Genomic DNA, 22,317 nt, shown 5'->3' on the forward strand with positions numbered 1-22,317 from the left:
GGAGTAGGAAATACCAAGTCAAGAGGGCTTGGTATTGTTTCCTGAGCCAAGGGGTGGGCAGGTGGGTGCAGGATTGGCATCACTTGCTCGCAGAATAGGGAAGGGGGTATGTCTCCAACCCTTGCTCCAGCCAAGTCAGCCATATTTAGAAGAATGTTAAGAAATGACTCAACTAGTTGAGAACATGGTACTTGTCTCTGTTATACTCTTCTTCTGTTTTTCACAATTTTTCTATTGTATGTATTGTTTTTTAAATAAAATTTTAAACACACACACATCCCAGCCCCAAATCCTGGCCAACTGTAGCTCTGATGAAAGGTGGGACCCCTGGCCAAAAAACAGCTTACTGATTCTTGCCAACCAACCAGGAAGAGAAAAAGCCCCTCTCCCCTCCCAAACCTCTCTGCCAGGAGCTAGCAGACCTTGCTATTGGCCTGCAGATGCTCCCGTCATCCTATTGGTCAGCGTCTAGGTCCTGCCCTGCCCCTCCCTCCAAGGCTGTTAATTTCATCAAACATTTTTCAGGTGCCTCCTGTGTGCCAGGAGCTGAGGATACAAAGATGACTAAGCCTTGGCCGGCAGCCCGGAGGTGCTCACACAGAGAGACCTATTAGGACGGGCCTGCTCTGGCGGTAGGAATCTGGCTGGAGCTGAATGTTCACACTCCTTTGGCAGATGGAGATGGAGGGGTCTGGGCCAGAAGGCAGTGCCTGTGGGGACAGAGCTGAGAAGGGAGCTCAGATTTTATATTACCACCCCCACCTCCTGGGGGAAGCCAAATTGGAGATAAACAGAGTCCTAGCTCTGCCCTAGGGACAGAGACCCAGAATCCTGTGTCTGTGTAAAGCACCTTCCCCTTTCCACCTGAGATTTGAGGGTAAGGCTGCACCTGGCCACCAACCTTGCTGTGAGCAAGTAAGGCACTGAGGGCTGCCCTACAAGGCACCAGCTGGACTCTGTCGGCATATATTAGTAGTGCGCACCCTCCAGGACACCGATGAGCCTGTAGCCCCCACAGTCACACCTCCCCATCTTAGAGCTTCCTCAGAGCTGGGCCTCATCCCCCCCCACCCTGTTACTCTTGAAAGGTTTCCAGTTGGTCAGTGGGTTGCTTTGTGAGGGTCAGGGAGGGAAGCAAGGCCTGCTGAGGGGACTGAGCTCCCATCTGCCTTCATCATGCAAGAAACTGAGCCACTCAGAACCTGATCCAATGTGTTTTTTTCCAACCCAATTTGATTAAAGTCAGTATCACCTGAAACCTGAGACTAATGTATGTGCACAGGGACTCGCAGGTGGCCCTCTCCAGCAGGGCACTCTCCCTTCCTGCAGCCTCTTGGAATCAACCTCAAAAGGCAGGAGGCGCCATTACCATGGGGGCCAGGAGCCAGGCCTTCGCTGAGCCAGACCAAAACGCCACTCTGGAAAGTCTCAGAGCATCAATATTTCATGCCACTGGAGCTGTCTTTGTTTTTATGCAAATTGCTCAGGCTGCCAGATGGGCAAGGGCTGGCAGCGTCATCCATCACTGGGCTGTTCCCTCCTTGCAACATCTCCTACTGCCAGGGCCCTGCAGGCTGGCCTCAGCTGTGGCCTGTCCTCTCACTGAGTCTGCATGGTGGACCAAAGCCCTGTCCTGAATGCTGGGGGACACAGAGGAAGCCAGAGGCTAGGTCACTGCACTGGGGGACCTGAGGATGCAAGGACTTCATGATGAGACAGAGGCGGCGTGTCACTTCAGTACAATGTCACGTAGCTTTTATTTTAATTCTCAAAGAACCTGGGAGGAAGGCATAATTTTACCTTATTATTACCCACAGTTTGCAGATGAAAAACTGAGGCCTATGGAGGGTAAAGGAATCTCCCAAGGTCACCCAGCAAGTTGAGTGCCTGAGTCATCCAGCCATACCTCTAATCCAATGCCACCGCGAGCTCTGGCCTGGAGGCTCTGCTCTTTCTGTGCAGCCTGCTGGTGATCTGCATGGCTTCCAGAGTTTATAGCCTCCCTCTCTAACAGCTAGGCCACTGACCCTACTAGCAGCCTCACCCAGGCCACAACTCACTTTTGCCAGGTTCCCAGGGCCTGAGCCCACAACCAGGAACCTAGCCAGTGGCCCCTCCTTCCAGTGTGGGAGGTCTGCTTTGCTCTTGTCAGTTCTTGGTCCTCCAGTTCAGGAACAAAGGATACCTCAAAGCTAACTCCTACCTAGTGGCTCCACCTGTGCCAGGATCCCGTGGGGTCTCTGGGCCCTGCCCTGTGGTAAGGCTTCACCATCTCTGCCCAGCCTCCAACCCCGACTCGTTAGCTGCAGTTGCACACCTCTGACTTCTTCAACATGACATCCTTCCTGAAACTACTGCTGGCCTGCCCCCACCCGGGGAAGTGGGTACCCATTGCCCACTGTGCCCTCTGCCCCATTGTCCCTAACTATGCAGGGGCGAGGCCCCAGTCAGAGCTCCCAGTCCTGCCTCGTCCACCCCACACTTCCAGGGTACCAGGACAGTAACAGTGATTTGAATGACATGTAGCACAGGACCCTCCAAGCACCCAGCCCCCTAGATCCCAGGGTACGGCGGGGAGGCAGGTGCTAGAACCTGCAGAGGTTGATCAGTTCACTGTGATGTCACTGAGTGGAGCGAGCTCAGCCAAAGGGGAAGTAGGGAGACCTAAGAGTAAGTCGTTGGGAGACCTTGCACAAGTTGCAGCCCTCGGCATCTATATAATTCAGGTTAAGATCATTGATTGTCAAGTCCCTTTCTGAGTCTCCACATCTATGAGCTAGGGGTCACTATTCCTAATCACTCTCTTCCCCTTTTCACCCCTCCCCTGGAACAGGGTCAGAGTGAGCTAGTAAATGGCTACAGTCAGGGTTGTGGTGGGCCAGTGACACTTGCATGAGGCCAGAAGTGCCTCGCAGAGTCTGGATGTCACCTCTACAGCAACAGAGGGGCTCCCTGCATTGACAAGAGGCCTGTGCAGACCACTCCTGAACCCTCCTAATTCCAGAACTCTTAGTATCAGGTTCTGCACCTCATAGAAGAGATAGGAGCCAAGTCCCATGGGCCATGTCTTATGACTGCATTATTTCATGTTGCCCTTGCATCACAACAGACTAGCAAGGTAAACAGCAAACCCCCCTCTGCAGATGAGGAGCTGAACTCAGAAAGATTACAACATGCCCCAAGGCCACACCACTAGGATTTTAAGCCAGATCTGTCTGAGCCCAGAGCAGCTCCCCACTGTACCATGTAGGATCGAAGGGACCCTAATGTCACACCGGCGGGACATTCCTGAGTTTGGAGTGTGCCAGGTAAATGAGGTTTCCATGTGTGTCTGTGCCTCCCCTCACACAGGCTGTTTTGCACAGGACTGGAATGCCCCTTCCCATGTCCCTTCTGTTCCATGAACCAAACCTCTTCTCTGCTTTGGGACATCCCATTTGTCCTACAAGACTCAGTCCAGGCTGCTCCTAAGAGATGAGATCTTCCCCTCCTCCCTTTGCTTTTGTCCCTCCTCCATCCCAACCTAAGTATCCTCTCCTCTGTGATCTGGTTGCAAAGGCTTCCATCAGGTTCTCGGGGAGCAGGCTCAGAGCTGGATGCTGTGCAGGCAATGCTCATCCTGTCCTGTCGGCATTCTGCAGGGTGGCCCTTGAGATTCCCACGGATCTACACCCTTTGGCCTTTTGGCCCCCAGCCCCACTACGGCTCTGTCTCCACCACTGAGCACAGCACTGGGCATACCTTATGTGCGGAGCAATCATGTGCTCGTGTGAAGAGCACCTGCTCGTTCGCACCCCTAATGTCTTCAGGTGCTGAGAGATGGAGCAGGTCCACACAGAAATGTGAGCTTGAGCCATTCAGACTCGATGGTTGTTTGTCCCCGACCTGCAGAAAGCAGCTTCTATTCATTACCACCCCTGACTCCCTCTCCCGCTGCCCCCAGGCCCCCTCTCTCCACTGAGTCCAGTTCCGGCATATACCGTTGGGGTGATGGGGACTCCCCCAAGTGTGCACAACCCTGCCCATCCTTTTCCCCAGAAACTGGAGTGGGGGCGTTTAGGTCAGGAGGTGAGCCCAGGCCGAAGTCTGAGAGGTCCCGGGACCTGATAGGGGAGTTCATTTTTCGTGGTTCGGTGTCCAGTTGGTCAGATGGAGCCCAGGGCGTCAGGCCCTGCTCCTGGCTGCTGCTGGTAACAGAGCCAGAGGTCAGAGTGGAGAGCAAGGAGATCGGGTTCTTGGGCAAGGACCAAACTGACTGTCGTGTCACTTGCCTGCACGCTGGGGAGAAGGGGCCACAGGACATATCCAGGAAAGGTCAGACCTCACCTGGACAGCCCTGGACAGGAATGACCCCTTAGCCAGTGGATGTCAGACTGTGTGGCTCTGAGGAGCTGAAGAGGCCCCCAAGGAACAGGGAATCAAGGGCCCAGCAGGGAGGACTCAGGATCCCCACCCCACCCCCACTCGAGGAGAACAGCTTCTCTCTATCTGTTTTACATATTAAACCTTCATGCAAAATTTCCTTTGAAGAGAGAAAGGGTCGTAGTAATAAGGATGAGAGGAGGGATGGGGGCAGATCCTACCATGGATTGTAAATGCGTGGATCTGGGACCTCAGCTCCTTCCTCTTCCCTGTCACAGCCTCAGGCTCAACAGGAGGACACCACCAGACGGTGGATGGTGCACACCATCACTCTACAGCCCGTGCGGCCTGTGTAGACACTGCCTAAATTGGACCCCTATCCTCCTCATGGCCCCCACTCCAGTCTCCAGCAGATCACTTCTGGGCTTCACGCTGTTGCACTGGAAGGTCCCCTCCATCACTTCTCCTATTCGTGTCTTTTTCTCAGCCTGGATCCCTGTTCTCTCAGCTCCACTGCTACCTCCCCAGGGAGCCCTCAGGGACTACGTCGGGCACAGGTCGTGCCACGTCGAGCCCACGCCTGCCTGCCGCCCTGCACATTGCACACAGGTCAAGCCTGTGCATCTGGGTTCACATAGCTCTACCATCTCAGGAGCTAAATGACCTTGAGCAAGCAAACCTCCCTGTGACTCAGTTTCCCCAAACTTGAGATGCTGATAGTACCTACTACTATTGCTGGGGAGATCACCTGAGATACGACAGCTAAAGCAGCAGGCCCTGTGCCTAACACAGGGCAGATGCTCAATAGGTGGTAGCTGCTGTGACTATTCCTGTCGTCCAGTGAGTTCTTGCAAACAGTTCCAAGCTCTGTTTCCCACATCTTTGCTCCACCGTGACCATTGCACACACAGTTCAAATACATTTGAGCTTCCCAATGGACTCTTGACAAGAATGACAGGTTTGCTAGGCCAATGAGAGTAGAGAAGACAAGCAATGTCAGGAAGAGAAAAGAAATGAGAACAGTAAATTTTTATGGCTTTTTTTTTAAAGATTGCATTTACTTATTCGTGAGAGACATGGAGTGAGAGAGGCAGAGACCCAGGCAGCAGGATGTGGGGCTGCAGGTCTGGGAGAGGCCTTCCTGGGCTCACACACAGCGGGGCCCTACCACGTGAAGTAGCCCCCTCTCAGGACTCCTTCCACTCCTTGCTCTGCAGATTACCAACCCCCATGCTTCAGGTCTCAGCCCAGAGGAATCAGACCCTCGAGGCTGGGTAGCCCCCCGCCCACAGCCCCAGAGCTTGTCTGCCAAGTGGCGCTCACTCATCTACCAGTGGTGAACTTGCCACTAGCATCTTGTTGGGGTGCCCCCTGGACATGATCACTTTGAAGGGTCTTCACATTTATTCCCTCTATAACCCAAGCACCAGCACAATTTCTGTGTCCCATAACTGGTTGTTGGGTAAATGGACAATGTAACCAATTAATAAGTCACTAGAGGTGCTGAGAAGCCAGTGGGTCTCCATCTCCATGCCTCTGAGACTATGATTCTTGTTTCTGGAAGCCACTTCTCAAGCCCCTCAGGGTAAGGGGAGACAGATCCCCAGTCAGGCTGAGCCCAGCTACCCAGATGGAAGGAGGCACCCCAGTATCACAGGCAAGCTCTCTCTGTGTAGACTCAGGGCTGCCTGGGAAAAGGGAAGGGATTACTTGGCACCAAATGTAGCTATATGCAAAGTGTGGCAGGAGATGTGGGTCAGAGAGGTGGGGAGAGTTTGCTCTCTGTACTTAGGCCAGCTCGGTGCAGACACTGGTACCCAGCACCACCCAACTACCCCTGCTTCCAGAGTCAGGTGTTAGCATCTCTCCCAGGTCCCATAACCCCTCGGTGCCTAGGACCAGACCTCTTCTCTGGCCACAGTTGTGTCCCAGGAACGCAGTCTGGAGGTCAATGCTGATGATTAGCTGCTTAGCCCTGGTAATGACATTGTAAAGGGCCATAGTCTACTGGCTTAAAGGAAAATAATGTTTAGCTATGGTCACTTACAAAGCATCTCCCCTCCTCCCAACCTCTTCTGCTTGTTCTCAGGTACCTGTATTTGTCCACTTGCTTTCTCTTTGAGAAAACAAAAATACCTTTTCCTGGTAGAGGTGAGATTCTGAAAGATTCAGCCAATCTGGGATTGTTTGTAGATGCTGGGCATCTAACTCTATCAAACTGGTAGGGACCGTTCAACTTCTACATTACCTACAGGAAACAAAAGCGTAAGACTAGAGCATGAATGTTCATAATAGCTTTATTTGTAACAGCCCCAAACTAGAAACAACTCAAACGTCCATCAACAAATGAAGAGATAAACAATTTGTATTATAACTGCACCATGGAATACTGCACAGCAGTACAAAGGCTGAGCTATTATTGTATCAATGAGCTATTGATACACGCAACACAGATGAATCTTAAAATAACTCTTCCAGGTAAAAAGAACCAGACAGGAAAATAGTACATACTGTAGGATTCCTGTGTCTGTTCCCCTCTCTGCGTGTGTTTCTTGTGAATAAATAAATAAATCTTTTTTAAAAAAAGAAAGATGGGGGATCCCTGGATGGCTCAGCGGCTTGGTGCCTGCCTTCGACCCAGTGCATGATCCTGGAGTCCCAGGATCGAGTCCCGCATCGGGCTCCCTGCATGGAGCCTGTTTCCCCCTCTGCCTGTATCTCTGCTCTCTCTCTGAGTGTGTCTCTCATGAATAGATAAAATCTTTAAACAAAAAGAGAAAGAAAAAGAAGAAAGAGAAAGAGAAAGAGAAAGAAAGAAAGAAGAAAGAAAGAAAGAAAGAAAGAAAGAAAGAAAGAAAGAAAGAAAGAAAGAAAGAAGAAAGAAACTTTTGGGGTGATAGAGATGTTCAGTACCTTGATTGTGATGGTTTCATGGGTATATACTTATATCAGGACTTACCAGATTGTATGCTTTTAATATGTACATAGCCAATTATCTAAATAAAGTTTTTTTACTTTTAGTTTTAGTTTTTTAAGATGTTATCTATTCATTAGAGACACACAGAGAGAGAGGCAGAGACACAGGCAGAGGGAGAAGCAGGCTCCATGCAGGGAGCCCAATGTGGGACTCGATCCCAGGACCCCGAGATCATGACCTGAGCCAAAGGCAGACTCTCAACAACTGAGCCACCTGGATGCCCCAAATAAAGCTTTTTAAAAAGATTTATTTATTTGAGAAAGAGAGAGAGCACCAGTAGGGGGAGAGTCAGAGGAAAAGAATCTTCAAGCAGACTCTGCACTGAGTGGGGAGCCAGATGCAGGGTTCGATCCCACAACTGATGAGATCATGACCTGAGCCAAACGAGGAGCCGGACACTAAACCGACTGAGCCACCCTGCCACCCCTAAATAAAAAAGGAGGGGGGAGGAAGTAACAAATTACAAGGTTATGTCATAGGCACAGCCTCAGCCGCACCCGTGGACCTCGTTGTCTGTCCGGCTCCTGGCTCGGCCCCGGACACATGGGGACACAACAAAGCCTGGTGTCCTTAAACTGAATAGGTAAGTGTCGGCCTGTGTGACTCATTTGGCCCGGGAGAACCATCTCCTCCTGGTCCTGGCTCAGTCACGTGTGCTGAGATACAGCACTCACAGCTTTAGGACGATGAATCTGATCCATAGTAACTCCCTAAGCAAAACCGTGAGCAGTTTATCCAGCCCACCCCATGCCTCCCTCCATCTCCTGCTCCTCAGCCCTACAGCTGACCTGCTCCCCAGGGGCTGTTCAGAACCCCAGTACTGGGCTGTGAGAGAAGGGGACCTGGAACAGTCCTGGGCACAGCCCACTGCCCTCTGGGTGGGAGAAGAAATGGCAGGTATCCTGGGTCCTTCTGCCTCTGGGATCCTAGCCTCTTATCCACTCCTCACAAGACAAGAACACCTGAGCACCACGAAGGAGAAGCAACAAAGGGGAAGGGAAAGGCTGAGGGGGCAGGGAGGATATGCGGATAGGGAACAGACAGGCCATCCTTTATTGATGGGCTCATTAGCTATTGATGAGAACGGCCTTCGTGTTGGCCTTGTTGCCTGTCCCAGAGAGGCGAGCTGTGGTGGGGCCAGGGCATTCACGGCTACAACACCTCCTGAGCCAGAACGCAGATCCTGACTCAAGGAATCGGTGGGTCACCAGGCTCTGTGGGGCACCGACTCCTCTCCAGGGTGGAGGCCCACAGAGCACCGGCTGCTCTGTACATAGGAAAATGAGCCAGTACCCCACCCCCATGCAGAACAGCAAAATATCTAGTGTCCCAAGATGTCCCAAAATATCCATGAGTAGAGCCTCTTGTGGAGTAAAGGCGCTGTGCATCCACGGATCCCTGGAAGCAGAAGCCACAATATCCATAGGCAATTTCACCTTGCCGGGCGTTGATCTGAGTGTTTTATATGTATCACTGCAGTGAGATCTCACGGCGACACTGGCAGATGTCCTATTATTCTCATTCCTGTTTATAGATGAGGAAATGGAGGCTCAGGGTGGTTAGGTCATTTGCCCAAGGTCACACAGCTAGTAGCTGAGCAAGCCTGGGTTTGGACCCGGCAATCAGCCCCAGAGCCTGTGTCCAAAACCATTGTGTGGTGTTACCTCAGGGAGATTAAGGGGTGCACTCCAGGTGACCAGCTAGTAAATGTAAAACTCAACACCAAGTCTTCTAACACGAGCTTGGTCCATCGCACCTCTCTGCCTCTCCTCACTGTGACCAAATGGAGCCCCTCAGGACGGTGAGGGCAGGGAGCTGGCCAGTGCCCTCTCCCCATGGCCCTGTCGGGGTGAGGGGTCCTCTCTTCTCCAGGCCGGAGCTCTCCCAGGGAACCTGAAGGGATATATTGGAGTTGGAGAGAGGACTCTTCCCCAGTTAGTAGGGTCAAGGTTCCTGTCGCCCCGAGAGTCAATGGGACTGAAGCAAGCCCCTAACCCTACCCCCATCCTGGCCCGTCTCACAAGAACCTCAGGGGAAACCTCACACAAGAACCTGTCCTAAGGTGGGTGGGGCGTGCCTGGGTGGCTCATTCAGTTAAGCGGTTAAGCATCTGCCTTCAGCTCAGGTCATGATCTCAGGGTCCTGGGATCGAGCCCTGAGTCGGGCTCCCTGCTCGGCGGGGAGCCCACTTCTCCCTCTCCCTCTGCTTCTCACCACTGTTCATGCGCTTGCTCATGCTCGTTCTCTCGTGCTCTCTCTCTCAAATAAATATGATATTTTTAAAAAGAAAGAAATATCCTGTCCTAAGAACCTCAATGCCAGGGGTCACTGAGGAGCCCCACAAAACCATGCCTGACTTGATCACTCACTTATGAGCAAAGTATCCTACAGGCTAGGGGTGACAACGAGGAGACACAAGGCCACCGCTGCCCCCTCTGTACCTACATGTTATTACCGGCTTCGCGGAAATGTCCCAAGCCAACAATTTGTTCAGCCTCCAGGTCAGAATCTGATCTGTGCACCATTGGCCAGGAAGGGTGAGGGTCACCCTTTCCAAATTCACTCTGCCCAATTTGCCATGGGTACCTGCACCTTCACCTGCCCACCGACCCTGACCAGATCCTTTCTCAAGCTTCATCCAGACACAGACACAGCAAGGGCGATCCTGTTTCACAGAAGGATAGGATTTCTGCATCCCGGGCATCAGCCGGGCAGGGTCCTTCCTGCCAGTCCTCTCTCTGCCCTGAGACCAGCAGATGCCCTCAGCCATGGAGAGCTGACCTCGCCGAAGCGTGCGAGGCTCACACAGGCCGAGCAAGAAGTACCTTCTCCGTTGCTCCTGCTGGTGAGTTCTTGGCCATATTTCCCCCCCTCTCACCCACACTTCAATCTCTGCAACTGGATCTTAACAGCTGTATCAAGGGGCCCTGAGCATCTTTCCCCCAGAGTTCCAGAAGCATTCTGGGGAAATTCAATTGCATGCATGGCAGCCAGCATGAGCTACCCAGGTTGGCCTGTTTCCCAGCATGCTCTTAGGGAGACACATTATTCTTATGGTCTACAGCCCCAGCTCAATTTGCTTGGAGCCTTCCAAGAACACCAATTCCAATCCTCCATTAAGCTTAGGCCTTCTGTGCCAGAAGAAGGCAGAGCTGTCCCCAGGTTTCCACCCACTATGCCCATTTCTGCTCCAGAAACTCTGGAGCCTTCTTGAGGCTCAATGCCCCACTTTAATCAGGAGAGTAGACAGTAGCCTCCGTGGTATTTTGTCAGGCACACGACAGCTTCCGTGGCCCACCCCACCCACGGAGGCAGAAGCCTGCAGTTCCACCATAAGGGGAAGTGCTTTGTTTCATTAGCCATGTCTTTGTGTACCAATCGATGAATATCCAACAAGTACTGACAGAGTCCCTTCTGTGTGCAAGGCATTGGGGTGACAGGAGGTCAGGAGTTCCTCCCCCAGACCTCTCTGCAGGCACCGTCATTATACCTGCTTCACAGACCAGACACTGAGACACAGAGAGATTAAGCAACTTGCCCCAGGTCCTACAGCTTAATACATCCTAGAACACAGCTAAGGGGGTGGTTCTTTAGAGGGATGATCCCAAGAAAATAACACAAGATTGGGGGTCTCTGCAAAAAGGAGAGGCTGGCATTTTATGTTGTGCTATTCAATGTCAACACTCAGCCACAAGACCTGCTCTGCCGCTTCTTCCCCCGCCCCTCAGGAGGCCTGGGCAGGAAAAGGGAGGGAGAAGGTGGGGTGTCCGACTGACTGTCAGACGGAATGGGGCCACGTCGCTCCTCCCCTCCTGTTCCCTGACCCCTGAATTGGCGGCAGAGACCAGAGGAGGCTGGATTCCATCACAGCACGAGAGAAAGAGGCACACACAGGATGCATGCGCAGCAGGGCTGAGCAGGGAGCCCTGAGGTGTGTGTGAAGGAATCCACTGGAGCCCTGATACAGGGCAACTGGACCCACCGGCGTGAGGAGGACCTCCCTGGTAACCACCTGGATGGGATGGCAGACAGGAAGGGCAGGGGAAGCAGCCATCCAGGCAAGAGGTGAAGCCAGAGCAGGCCGGCCTCAGGAGAGGAGGGAAGCACAGGAAGGGGGGACCTCATGGCCGCAGATGCCCAGGATTTGGAAACTAATGCGGTGCAAAGGCTGGAGAGGAGACCTCCACCTGAACAGGGGACAAGACTGGGGCACACATCTGGGGAAGGAGAAGACAGTGTGGGCTCAGACAATCACACTGGTTATGCTCTCAAAACCAGGCCACGGCAAGGCAGCTACTCCCAGGGCAGCCAGGCACAGGCCCCTACCTCTGCGTGGCACTTACCACGCGTCCACATGTTCTAAGTGTCTGACAACCACTCACTCCTGTAATCATCCTGGCAGCCCGATGATACACAAAGCCTCCCCATTTGACAGATGAGGAAACTGAGGCCCAGAGATTAAATGACTAGTTACAAACCCAGGCCTGCCGTGCTTATAACCACGGAGCTAAAACTGCCTCCTGGGAGGATGCAGCAAGGCTGCGGGGAAGGGACAAGGCAAGTGTAGGTGGACTCATCAGTGATGCGTTGCATGCTTCTGAGAAAATCAAGGAAGCTCAGGGAGTGCATCCGTCCCTTGCCTTGGGTGAGGCTGCCCAGCAGCATGGGGTGAGTGTTAGGTCTCAAATAAGGGAAAGGGGGCTTGAGTCCCTGCACTGCCACTCTAGGCAGGACATAGGGGTGGGCAGGTGGGGCAGGTGGTCTTATGCTCACTTTAAAGATAAAGGAACTAAATCTTAGGAAGCTAATGTGATGCTCCTAAGAGGACACAGCTGGTGGGAGGTAAAGGCAGACTTAAGCCAGGTGTACTGATCCCAAGACTCCTGCTCCTTCCAGCTAAACAAATGGCAATCAGTGGCCAAGGGCAAGGCAGGCAGTAGAGGGAGAAATAGAAATGTTCCTTATTTTATCATTTTATCTAAAGCCACCCCTTCTTATATTCCTGGGAATGCCCCCCCAAAAAAAAACCACCCTCAGAGAGCGGGGGGGCAGGGGTGAGCAGGAGTTTTACCAACATGTGACACTGATCTGGCCCTCGCCACTCACACCCCGCAGTCCAGGTGGCCTAGAGGGATGCTCTGCGGTACCTTCTTCCAACCCCTGCGACAGACAGCAGAGTGACAGGCTAGGACAGGGGCCCACCGGAGGGCAGGGCAAGGTGTGAGTGTGTAGGGTGCGGGCCTCAGTCTTGCTCTCTAGGGTCTTACTTCCTGGCTGCTCATCTCAAATTCTGGACAGAGCCAGCCTAAAACCGAGATGTACTTTCCACTTCCCAGAGCCCAAAGGGTGTGCCAGCGGCAGGCTCCAGCAGAAGCCGCATCACAGAAGGTGCAGGCACTGGCAAGAGCAGCCCCCGGCAGCACCATGCATGGGCAGAACCTTCAAGAAGGCTCCCAGGCCTGGGACTTCTGTGCCATCTCTTCCCGGTACCTGGAAACTGCACCTGTTACCATCTGGGACAGATGCATCCTGTCTCTAGGGCAAACAGGAAGGCAATAGGGGGCCTCGATGGTGCACAAAATCAAGAGATCCAGGAGCCTTGCCTCCCTGCTGATCTCCAAAGCAAGTATCCCCCCAGGTGGGGCAGGGGGCTGGTCCAGTCTCCATGGTTAATAACCGTTAACTTGTGAGCCCTTCCATTCCTGCTGGAAGGTATGACCCTGCGATCATTCTTTTCCGCATTGCTGCTGCTCAGGTTGTAAATGAAAGAGCTCCTGCCCCTATCATTCTGCCTCTTTAGGAAGACAGCTCTGGCTTTGAGCGGTCCCCGCAGGGAGAGAGCAGCCTGCCCATGCAGTGCCCACCCCACTCCAACAAGGAAGCATGCCATGTGACCAGCTTCCTGAGCCCCCTCCAGTCCCCCTTGTCTTCCTTCAATTGCTCCAAGTAACAGAATATCCTCCTGCTCCAAGAGGCGGACAGACTAGATGGGAGATGGGATGTCAGGGCTCACCTGGAACAGAAACATTGTGGATGTAGGTGGTTTCCGGGGCTGCAGGGTGGTGCATGGGAGCCTGCTCATGTGTGTCTGTATATTTGTGCATGTGTTCGGGGGCCTGGGTAATTTCATGTGCAGTTGGTATGTGTCTGTGACCGGCTGTGTAGCTGCACATGTGTGGCCATGTGTGTATCCGTGTGTGTGTGTGTGTGTGTGTGTGTGTGTGTGTCCCAGGCACAGTCCCTGGCTGAGTGAGCATGGGCTGCACATGGCAGTGGGGGTGCTAGTGTGGGGCTGTTGGGTAGAGGGATGCGTGTTGGTGTGGGAACTAGAAAACTTGGGTGTGAGTCACAGCTTCGTGTCTTAGTGGCCAGAGGACCTGTGGCCGGTCACATACCTTTCTAGACCTCAGGTCCTCCATTTGTTAAATGATCCCTAGTTGCCTTCAGGGACACTGTGGGGCTGAAACCCTGGGCCATACAAGTTGTGTGCAGCCTCTGTCCGCCCTCAGGCCTCCCCCTCCCTGACCTGCATGCTTGCCCCAGCAAGGTCAGCCTCTGAAAGGCCCCGTCGCTGCCCCAGTAAAGGTACTAGTGTGTTGTACTAGTGCTGGAAGAAGGAAAGGAAACGTGGCCCATCCCTGACCCCGGAGGTACTAGCCCCCAGCAGCCGCCAAGTACCTGCTACACGCTGCAGCTTTCAGTGTGGTGGCACTTGCTCACCACGGACTCATGAGGCAGGTACCAGTAAGGCCACTTGTCCCAGTCACACAGACAGGAGGTGACCAAGCTAGGATCGTGAGCTGGCCCTTCCTTCTGTCCCAGAGCCTGAGCTCTTCCCTAGGAGGGGCTGACCCCTGCGGGCCCCACGCCAGCCTGCTGACTCCCTTCCCCTTCCCTGAGCTCACATGGCGGGCAGGACCCTGCCCCTGGCTGCACCCTCTGCCCTGCCTTCTACTCGGGAGGGCTGGGAGGGCTGGCCCCTGGGGTACTCGGCCACAGGGACAGGAGGGCGCAGCGGGCGTCTGAGCCACCACGTCCCTTCCTGAGACTCCACCTTAGTATTCCTCAGTTGGAGAAACTGAGGCTCTCACATCATCCTCACCACTGATAAGGTGGACAGGAACAGGGCCTGGACTGGGGCTGGGCGAATGGTTTGGGGTCCTGGGGCCATGTCATGCGGCGCAGCCGCGGCGGGCAGAGACCGGGAAGAGGGTGGGGGGAGCCAGCAAGCCCAGGCCCGGTTGGTGAAGAGGGGAAGGGAGGTGGCGCCCGCGATGGAAGGAGGGAGCCCTGCGCAGACTTACAGAGGGGCCAGGGCCGGCTTCCGGCGGGGCAACAGCGCCCCCTTCCGACAGCCGAGGGCACAGCGACGGCGGCTCCCCGCCCCCCAGCCCCGCCCCGCGGCCCACCTGCCGCCCGTCCCCCGCCTCCGCGAACCCCCCCCACGGCCGCCCGGTGCCCCGGTGCTGTGGGGCCGCCTGTGCGCGGCTCCGCCTTCCGTCCCTCGGGCTCTCCGGGCCCTGCATGGTCATGCACACGGTTGTAGGCTCGAGGAGACTTCTCTCAGCCTGTTCTCTGGCTCCCAGAGGCCACAGCCTCACCCGCGGTGTGGGGGTGTTGGGTTGCTAAGCGACCCAGGCGACTGCGGGGGGGGGGGGGGGGGGGAGGGAGGGCCTTGGGGGGGCCGGATGTTGCGGGCTCCCGTCCTGTGACCTCCAGGAGCCCGGCCCACAGCCTGGAAGCCCCGCAGACATCTCAGGAACATCTGCTCTGGGAGGGGCACAGGGCTGAGCCCCCAAGAGGCCAGGCCTGGAGGAGGTGTCTTCTGGTCAGGGAGGGGCCGTCAGCACCACAACCACAGCCGCAGCCCTGGTTCAAGCAGGAGGTGCCAGGAACACAGGGAGGCAGCCGGGGGTCACCATCTACACCGTCTACACCAATGGTGTGACCCATTTAGACCGGAAGAAAGCAGAGTTCACAGAGGTGGTGACCCCAAGGCTGCATACCTGGTAAGGGCGGGGCTGAGAGTCAACCACAGGCCTGCCTGGCTCTGGGGGAAGGGGACCAGGCAAAGGCCGGACCATGGGAAGGTGGAAGATGCCGTGGGCCACGCTGCCCCCAGGTACAAAGATGCCAAGGGACCCAAAGAAGACAGAGCTCGTGGATCAGATAGTAGTGCGCCAAAACCTTGTCTAGGGATTTCTCTGGAGGGCAAGAGGGCCATCACCTGGCCTCCTTTAGGGAAAGCTTCACCTTCAGATGAAGGCAGGAGTGAGGTGAGCAGGGGGCAGGAGCTGCGCAGAGTGGCCTGCGGGGGGAGGCACAGGTGTGCCCGGTGGCCGGTGGCCAGTGGCCGGCAGGTGCTGCCCTAACCCACGCCAGCTGGGCACGTGTCAGGCAGGCGGTGATGATGAGCGGAGGTGGACCGGGCGGACCCAGAGGGTGAGAGCTCCCCCCTGAGGTGTGCTAACTCTGAGGAAGCCTGAGAACACCAGGCTGGTGGAAACGTGTGAGACTCCGGGAAAGCCACGGGCACGCCCTCAGTGTGCAAACAGAGCAGGATCCAGGACCCTGCCCAGCGTCATGGGAGCTGGCCCCAAGTGCCCTTGGCCCGCAGCTCCCCCTCACCCACTCAGACCGTCTGTCTCCTCCTGGGGCCCTACATGGGGTGGAGGGGGTAGGCCCAGGGGCAGAGCCAGCTCCCATCTTGGCTCCCACAACATGGTCACCGCACAGCCTATCGAAAGCAGAGAAACCTCAGCAGAGGAGCGGATATCTCCCAGCGCAGCCCCCCGCTTCTCTCCTGCCCCCAAAGAGGCAGGATGGCCAGCACTAAGCTGAGGGAAGCGGGCCTGCGGGGCCAGGGCCAGCCTGCATGCTGCACACACTTCTGAGACAAGGTGGGCTCCCCTGTTTGCTCTGCAGGGGTGCCACCTGCCAGCTGGCCCCTGGGGGCCACACTCGGGCCCCGGCTCTCAGGTGCATTGACTCCTTCTAAACCATTTGTGGAGGCCCTGCAGCATGAGTGGGGACGGCCCAGCACTGTGATCAGCACTACGGAAGAGTAACCACCTCCTTCCCCACGACCCATGCAGTTTCACAGCATCGCCATAGCCCCTTGGACCTTATCAAAACCTGGAATAATCTCTTGCAGACCATGCATTTTTATTTCCTAGGGCTTTTGGTTTGTGGTTCTGGTTCTTGTTTTTGCTTGTTTGCCTTTTTTTTTTTTTTAATATATGTATAGAGATGAATGGATGCACACTAGATTAAAGCTGTGCAACCTGATAGGTTTGAACATATGTATACACCTGTGAAACCATCACCGCAATGAAGATAAACATCACCATCACCCCTAAAAGAGTTTCCTTGGCTCCTGGGCCATGGCTCCTTTTCCCTTTCCTCCCCCAGCCCCAGGCAACTACTGATCTGCTTTCTGACACTCTAGGTTAGTTAGCAGTTTCTAGAATTTTGTCTAAATGGAATTATGCTATATGTACCCTTTTTTATCTGGTTTCTTTGACTCAGCATATTTTCCTATTACTGATGGAAAAAATGGAGCCTTGATGAGGAAATGCAAGTAGTCAGCAATCATAGAGCAGCAGAGGCATTGCAGGTGTCCTGGCTCTGAGCCTAATATGCTGTCTGCACCACTTCACTCATCGCTCACTCATTCATTCATTCACCAGAGAGTAATTGGGCACTTGGGTGGGCTCAGCCCTGGAACTAGGTATTAGAATCATAATGGCACACAACACAGACATAATCCCTACCCTCCCTGAGACGGCACGTCATTCATTTGCTTGTTCATTCATTCGTTCACTCACTCACCTGCTTAACAAATACTCACTGCACAGCCACAGAAAACTGAACTTGGCACTGCCCCACCACCTCCTACGCCACTTTGATGCTCATTTACCATCCTCCTGTCTGCCTTTTTGAGCTGGACAGTGGGGTGATGCAGGTGGAGATCATCAGAGGTGAGCTCTATCTTCTAGGGCCATCCAAAGCAGAAGGAAAAACTCTAAGATACTATCCTGCACTGGGAAAGCCCATCAGTTTGCTAAAGAGCTAAGGCTGACCTTGCCAAAGGTATCACTCCAAACTGAGTGCAAACGTGAGTGATCCAGGCAGGGAGGCCAGGAGCTCAGGGGAGGTGGGGGCCTCCCCAAGCTCCACTGGCCAGAGCAGGCTCTGCAGACAGAGTGGGCCATGAGCAGTTCCTGGGTGAGCAGAGAGGAGTGGGAGACACAGAGGAAAGGGGAATGGTGCACCAGGTGGGAGCAAAACGGAGACAAAGACACAGAGGCAGGGCCGGGGAGAGCCCAGCAGGAAGACAGTGAGCTGAGAATTCTCTCTGGCTAAGTAGGAGGCCACGAAAACATTCACTCTGCCCAAGAGGATGTTGCATTGCATTTCTGTGCAGAATGGAGGGCAGGGGGGTGCAGGGAGGATAACACTTACAGTTTTGTAGTCATTTACGATTGACAAAGTGCTCTTGCTGTTATCTTATTTACTCAGTATACTCTTTGAGGTAAGTATTACCATTATTTTCCCTGTTTTACAGATAAGAAAACTGAGGCTCATATAAATCCAGTAATTTGCTAAAAAATAAACAACTCCTAAGTGATGGGGCAAAGCTTCAAGCCAGGATTCTTGTCCCCAAGACCAGTCCTCTCTTTTCCATATGTCTATAATTATCAAAATTTACTAGTCTAAATGGGGCCCATGAGCACGCTTCTATAGACCACAGAATACATTGTTCGAACTTGGCATTGTCCCACCACTTCTCGTACCACCTGACCCACTCGCCACCCCACTATGAGCTGGGGACAGATGTGACAAAGAAGAGATCAGGAGGAGGGAGAAGGGAAGTGGCCTGGCTTCCAGGAGAGGAAGTTAGTCATTTGGCCAAGGAAGCCCTTCCTAGTCCCCACATGCCTTCTGCCTCTGGCCTCCAGAGAAGGCTCCTAATAAGGGCCGCCTCTAGCCATTCAGAATGGTTCCCAAGCCCTTGCCCCAGAGGCACCCGGATGGTACCCCTTCCTGTCAGCCTGGAGAAAGTGGAATGGAATTCACACCAAGAAGCAGATAAGCAGGTGCACCCCCAGGACCAGACCCTAACTCATCACATAGGTCACTTATGAAGGAGAAACTACTATTTCTCTAGGGCTTACTGAGCTCAGAGCCAGGACTCCAGCTTACATCTACTGGTTCCCAGGCAGAGATCCTAACCACTGCTCTATCCTGCCTCCAACCACCCTCTGCTCACCAGGGGCCAGCCCTTGCCACTGAGGACTCGAATCTGATGTGCTGGGTGATGAGTACATCCTCGCCCGCTCCACAGCCAAGGAAGCAACAGCTCAGTGACATCAGGTAGCTTGCGAAGGCCATGCACTCCTAAGAGGGAGGGCAGAGGCTCAGCCAGGCCTAGCCACCCAGACCTGAAGTCCACACCCAAACTGAGAAAAGAGCGCATGGGACTGATGGGACTCCAAGTGCCCCCACTTCTGTGACCCTGGCCCACAGCCCCCGACAAGGCCTCAGCTTCCACCCCAGGGTTCCCACGGTCTAGCAGGAAAGGCCCCAGGCCAGGAAGCAGGCTCAGCTCACACTCTGTACCACTAGTGTGATCTTGGGAGGCCACTTAGCCCCTGTGATTCGGTTTTCCCACCTGTAAAACAGAAATCACATGTTTCAGCCTCACACAATTATGGTCATTCAGTGAGACACAGAAATGTGAAACCACTTCAAAAAGACTACAACACTGCATCCTGCAAGGAATCCTTGTATCTGAAACTCCAAGGTCATGACCACCACAGATTTTATCTCTCTCCCACCTGCACCCCAGCCTTCTTGGCTTCAGTGTCCTTGGGGCGAAACTGAAGTTGAGTGGCCCTGAGGAAGGAATCTTCGTCTGTGTTTGTGGGTATGTGAGCCCGCTGGGCATGCTCTCCTTAACCCTGCCCCCAATGCGTGTGTGCGCGCGCGCGTGTGCACACACACACACACACACATACCCCTACTTCCTACCTGCCTAAAATGATTTTTTAAAATGAAATCATTCTTGGGGCCCCTGGGTGGCTCAGTTGGTTAAGCACCCAAGTGGATTTCAGCTCAGGTCATGATCTCAGGAATCTGCTTATCTCCCGCCCTCTGCCCTCCCCCGCGTTGCACATGATCTCGCTCTCCAACTCTATAAAACAGATAGATAAACAAATAATCACTCCCCAGAAACATCTTAGATATATGCCAAAAGAATGCCAATGGCTGGAGCTGCTGAAGTCCCTATTATGTGAAGAATTCGGCAAAAACGATAGCTATGACTTAATGATCTTTCCACCAGATATAGCATTTGACATATGCTATCTCATTTAACGTCGCCTCCAAACAACCCTGAGCGTCACTTACAGAGGAGGGGCCCAGGCCCAGATGGCCAGCGTGCGCTGCCACAGGGGTCTGCCGGTTGCCCCCCAACTCTGTCCTCTTATTCGCCCTCCGGACAGAGTCAGCTGGGTTCTTGCGTCCACCCTGCCCCACCACTTGGCCCAAGAGGGATGGTGGCGGTCATGAGAAATGTTTGCAGCGTGAGAGAAAGCAGCCAGCTGAGGTGGCAGGGAAAAGTGTTAGGAGAATTGGAGCACTTCATCCAAATACAAAATTACCTTTCTTGTTATTGAGAAATGTTAACTTGCTGTTTCATCAGTTAACTTGCTGTTTCATTATGCCCTCTTCTGTCCGTCGTGTGCGGAGACCCTCTTGCTGGACGAAGGGCTCCGCTCTTAGCCAGGCTGCTTCTCCGCAGTCCACTATCGTGATTAGTAGCAAGCTCAGCGGGTGCAAGTGGCTTTCAAGGGAAGACCGGTGTCCCAGCAGCCACGAGGTTCCTTCCCAAGCTAAAAAGAAGTTATTTTTAATCCCTTGGTATGTCCTACCTCAATGGTCCAGAGCCCACATAGCTGACCCTGGCCCCTGCATGATGACCTTCTTCCTCTCCACAGCTCGAGGCAGGCCGGGAAGCCTGAGGGTCCTCATGCTGCTTTCCAGACTCCCGTAGGCCCCATGTGTGTGGCTGGAAGGAAATGGAGGTTGCTCTGGTCAACTTCGAGAACTCAGACGAAATCCAGGAAGGGCCAGGCTATGCCGCAGACTTTGACACAACCAGCCCAAAAGGCCGGCCTGGGAGCAGCCCCTTCTCCAATTGGAGGATCCTCATCGGTGACAGCACCAGTCCTGAGACGGCCTTCTGCAGGCTCCCGGGAGACTATGTCGATTCCCCAGGGCCGGAGCCAGTGGTCTTGAATGAAGGGAACCAGCGGGTGATCATCAACATTGCTGGGCTGAGGTTTGAGACCCAGCTCAGAACCCTCAGTCAGTTCCCTGAGACCCTCCTGGGAGACCGGGAGAAAAGGATGCAGTTCTTCGACTCCATGAGAAATGAGTATTTCTTTGACAGGAACCGGCCCAGTTTTGATGGAATCCTGTATTATTACCAATCAGGTGGGAAAATCCGGCGCCCTGCCAATGTCCCCATCGACGTCTTTGCTGATGAAATCTCCTTCTATGAACTGGGTAGCGAGGCCATGGACCAGTTCCGGGAGGATGAAGGCTTCATCAAGGACCCTGAAACACCGCTCCCCACCAATGACTTCCACCGGCAGTTCTGGCTCCTCTTCGAGTACCCGGAGAGCTCCAGCGCTGCCCGCGGTGTGGCTGTGGTCTCTGTGTTGGTTGTGGTCATCTCCATCACCATCTTCTGCCTGGAAACACTACCGGAGTTCCGGGAGGAGAGGGAGCTGAAGGTGATGAGAGACCCCAGCCTCAACACAAGTAAGACAGTCCTCTCCCCCACCATGTTCACTGACCCCTTCTTCATGGTGGAGTCCACCTGCATCATGTGGTTCACTTTCGAACTGGTGCTCCGGTTTGTGGTCTGCCCCAGCAAGGCCGACTTCTTCAGGAACATCATGAACATCATTGATATCATCTCCATCATCCCCTACTTTGCAACCCTCATCACAGAGCTGGTCCAGGAGACAGAGCCCAGCACCCAGCAGAACATGTCCCTGGCCATCCTGAGGATCATCCGGCTGGTGCGGGTCTTCCGCATCTTCAAGCTCTCCCGGCACTCCAAGGGGTTGCAGATCCTGGGCCAGACGCTCAAGGCGTCCATGCGGGAACTGGGGCTGCTCATCTTCTTCCTCTTCATTGGGGTCATCCTCTTCTCCAGCGCCATCTACTTTGCCGAGGTGGATGAGCCAGAGTCCCATTTCTCTAGCATTCCTGATGGCTTCTGGTGGGCAGTAGTCACCATGACAACCGTGGGCTATGGTGACATGTGCCCAGTCACCCCTGGGGGGAAGATTGTGGGCACTCTATGCGCCATCGCGGGGGTCCTCACCATTGCCCTCCCTGTGCCTGTCATTGTCTCCAACTTTAACTACTTCTACCATCGGGAGACTGAGAATGAGGAGAAACAAAGCATCCCGGGTGAAATTGATAAAATCCTCAACAGCGTGGGCTCAAGACTGGGCAGCATGGACTCTCTTAGCAAGACCAACGGTGGCTGCTCCTCTGAGGGGTCCAAGAAGTGACCTGTCCAGGGCTCCGTGGCTCCCTGAGTCTCCCTGTCTATGTCTCTTTGTCTTTCTCTCTGTGTTTTTCTCTATGTGTCTCTCCCCTTCTCTATCTCTCTGTCTCTGTCCCCATGCCCACAGCTTCTCTCTCCCCTCCCTGCCTCTTCCTCTCTGTTTTTCCAAAGAACGAAGTTTATCCCTTGTGAATAGCAGGCCATCTTGGACTGCAAGCTGTTTGAATAAATCCATACTTCTGCTGCATTTTCTAAGCTGTTTTCTCTCAACCAAAGATTGGAAGATTTCATCCTTGTTTTCTGTGAGGGGTACTTCTGGGTCCTTGCTGCTCGTCTGTGGTCCCCAGAACCAGCAGTATTGGCATCCCTGGGAGCAAGAAAATGCAGA

At 54.0% G+C, this 22,317-nt stretch overlaps 1 protein-coding gene across 1 annotated transcript in view; it reads left to right on the forward strand.

Moving 5' to 3' along the window:
* The window catches only part of KCNA10 (potassium voltage-gated channel subfamily A member 10), a 48,027-nt gene extending 26,094 nt beyond the window's left edge, over positions 1–21,933 (forward strand). The window contains exons 3-4 of the mRNA XM_041748567.1: positions 15,222–15,348; positions 20,397–21,933. Coding sequence (XP_041604501.1) covers positions 15,222–15,348; positions 20,397–21,933 — 1,664 coding nt within the window. The remainder of the gene's footprint in view (positions 1–15,221; positions 15,349–20,396) is intronic.
* Positions 21,934–22,317: the final 384 nt, after the last annotated feature.

This window comes from Vulpes lagopus, chromosome 3, assembly GCF_018345385.1.
Source record: "Vulpes lagopus strain Blue_001 chromosome 3, ASM1834538v1, whole genome shotgun sequence".
Classification (NCBI taxonomy): domain Eukaryota; kingdom Metazoa; phylum Chordata; class Mammalia; order Carnivora; family Canidae; genus Vulpes; species Vulpes lagopus.